Genomic DNA, 1,853 nt, shown 5'->3' with positions numbered 1-1,853 from the left:
CTTGATAGAGTTTTAAATTCTGCTGTGCATCTAATCATTTTCCCTTGAGACATTCCAATTCTTCAAGTCTGAGCTTTGCACTTTCTTCTGTTGTAATTTAATCGATGATGAAAACTCTGAGAGATGGTATTTGGACTTCTAATGGTAGTATGACCTCAGACCCATATACAAGTGCGTCCTGTAGGCCGACAAAGTTTCCAAAAATAAATCATGCTATCCTCCTTTATTCTTGTCCAAAGTCTTCTTCAAAACTTGCACAAGCATCTTATTTAAGGCCTCGACCAGACGGTTTTCCCTAGGATAGTAAATTATAGAGCATCTCTAATATATTCCATGTCACTTGACAAAGTTGTTGATCTTATTGCTTTTGAAGGCTGATTCATTATCTAAAATAATTCTGTACGACACACCAAAATGGTAGATAATCTAACTCTTGAAGAATTAGAGAATGTTTTGTGTTGTAACCTCTAGTAACAACATTGCTTCTGCCCATTTGGAGAACTAATTTGTAGCTACAAGAACAAACCTCTGTCCCTTAGAAGATGGATGGTCTATTAGACTTATTATGTTTGTAACCCAACACTCAAATAGCTATGATGCAACAATTGGATGTAGCACATTCAGAGGCTTGTGTAAGACCACCCCATGCACTTGCAAAAGGTGACACTTTTTGGTTGTCTCCATGCAATTGAATATCATTGTTGACCAATAATATTCGAGCCTTTTAATCTTCATGTTCATCTTTATCCCTGATTGGTGAGCTTCACACTATCCGACATGTACTTCTATGAAGATATTCTGTTCTTCAGCTCTACTTAGACATCTCAACCACATCTGATCAAATAATCTTCTATAGAGGACATCACTCAATAGAGCATACAACATAGCTCTTCTTGTGATGTGGTATGCTTCTGACTTGTTCTCTAGTAGCTTTTCTGTTTACAAATATTCTATCAATGGCTTACATCAATCTTCATTAATGTCAGCTACTGTGATCCTCATCTCTTCTTCTTTTCTGAACATCTGTAGATTGTTGAGGCCGATCTCAGACAAAACCTGACATTCTTGTACTGTAGTGTCAAGGGAATCCTCCAGTGGACACGCCAGTTCTTTAGCAAGTTTCGCTAGAGTGTCTTCATGGGTGTTATCTCCCTGAGGAATCCAGTATAGAGTCACACTAAGGATCTGTTCCAACAACTTCATTTTATACCGATGTTATTCTGCTAGCCTTGGCTTCAAAATCTTATACTGTTTGATAGCTTGTGGGTTGACGGGTTGTTAATCGCCATAGATGGAAATATCTGTTCTATCCATTGAGATTGCGAAATTGATCCCGACTTAATGCTTATGCACAATATAGCAATTGTTCTGATGGTATTTTTCACTAATATTTCCTTATTTTGCAACAAAACTAAAAACTTAATCCTGAAGAAAAATAAGAATTTAACTTTTTAATTTATATATATTTATATTGGGACACTACGCAAGTATATGTATCGTTATCAAGTAATATAGGACTTTTTGATTAAGACCTGAATATCGAACCCATAGAGAAGATTATGCAATATGCACTTTTTAGAAAGTTTTTCTATTTTTACAATGATAATTACTTAACTAAAAATGATTTTTGTAAGAATTTAAAATTTAAATATTTTTGGTATTTTTGATATTTTAAGGAAATAGTAACAACTTAAAAAGATAATTAAAGTTTTTGTAGAAGAAAAGCACTTAATAAGAAAATATCTTTCTTCTTATCATGAATCATTAATAAGTATAGGAATTCTATTTTGGAAGTATACAAATTGTGTTGTGCCAAATAAGAACAATAATATTCCTTACCCTTACTAGAGATT

The 1,853-nt window shown here is 33.8% G+C and overlaps 1 protein-coding gene across 1 annotated transcript in view; it reads right to left on the bottom strand.

Moving 5' to 3' along the window:
* Positions 1-966: 966 nt before the first annotated feature.
* LOC110039083 overlaps positions 967-1,853 on the bottom strand; it is a 3,466-nt gene continuing 2,579 nt past the window's right edge. Inside the window, exon 2 of the mRNA XM_020744034.1 lies at positions 967-1,152. Coding sequence (XP_020599693.1) covers positions 967-1,152 — 186 coding nt within the window. The remainder of the gene's footprint in view (positions 1,153-1,853) is intronic.

The sequence above is a fragment of the Phalaenopsis equestris genome, unplaced genomic scaffold (genome assembly GCF_001263595.1).
Source record: "Phalaenopsis equestris unplaced genomic scaffold, ASM126359v1 Scaffold235135, whole genome shotgun sequence".
Classification (NCBI taxonomy): Eukaryota; Viridiplantae; Streptophyta; class Magnoliopsida; order Asparagales; family Orchidaceae; genus Phalaenopsis; species Phalaenopsis equestris.
The sequence above is the reverse complement of the archived record's forward strand: the minus strand, read 5'-3'. Positions and strand labels throughout refer to the sequence as shown.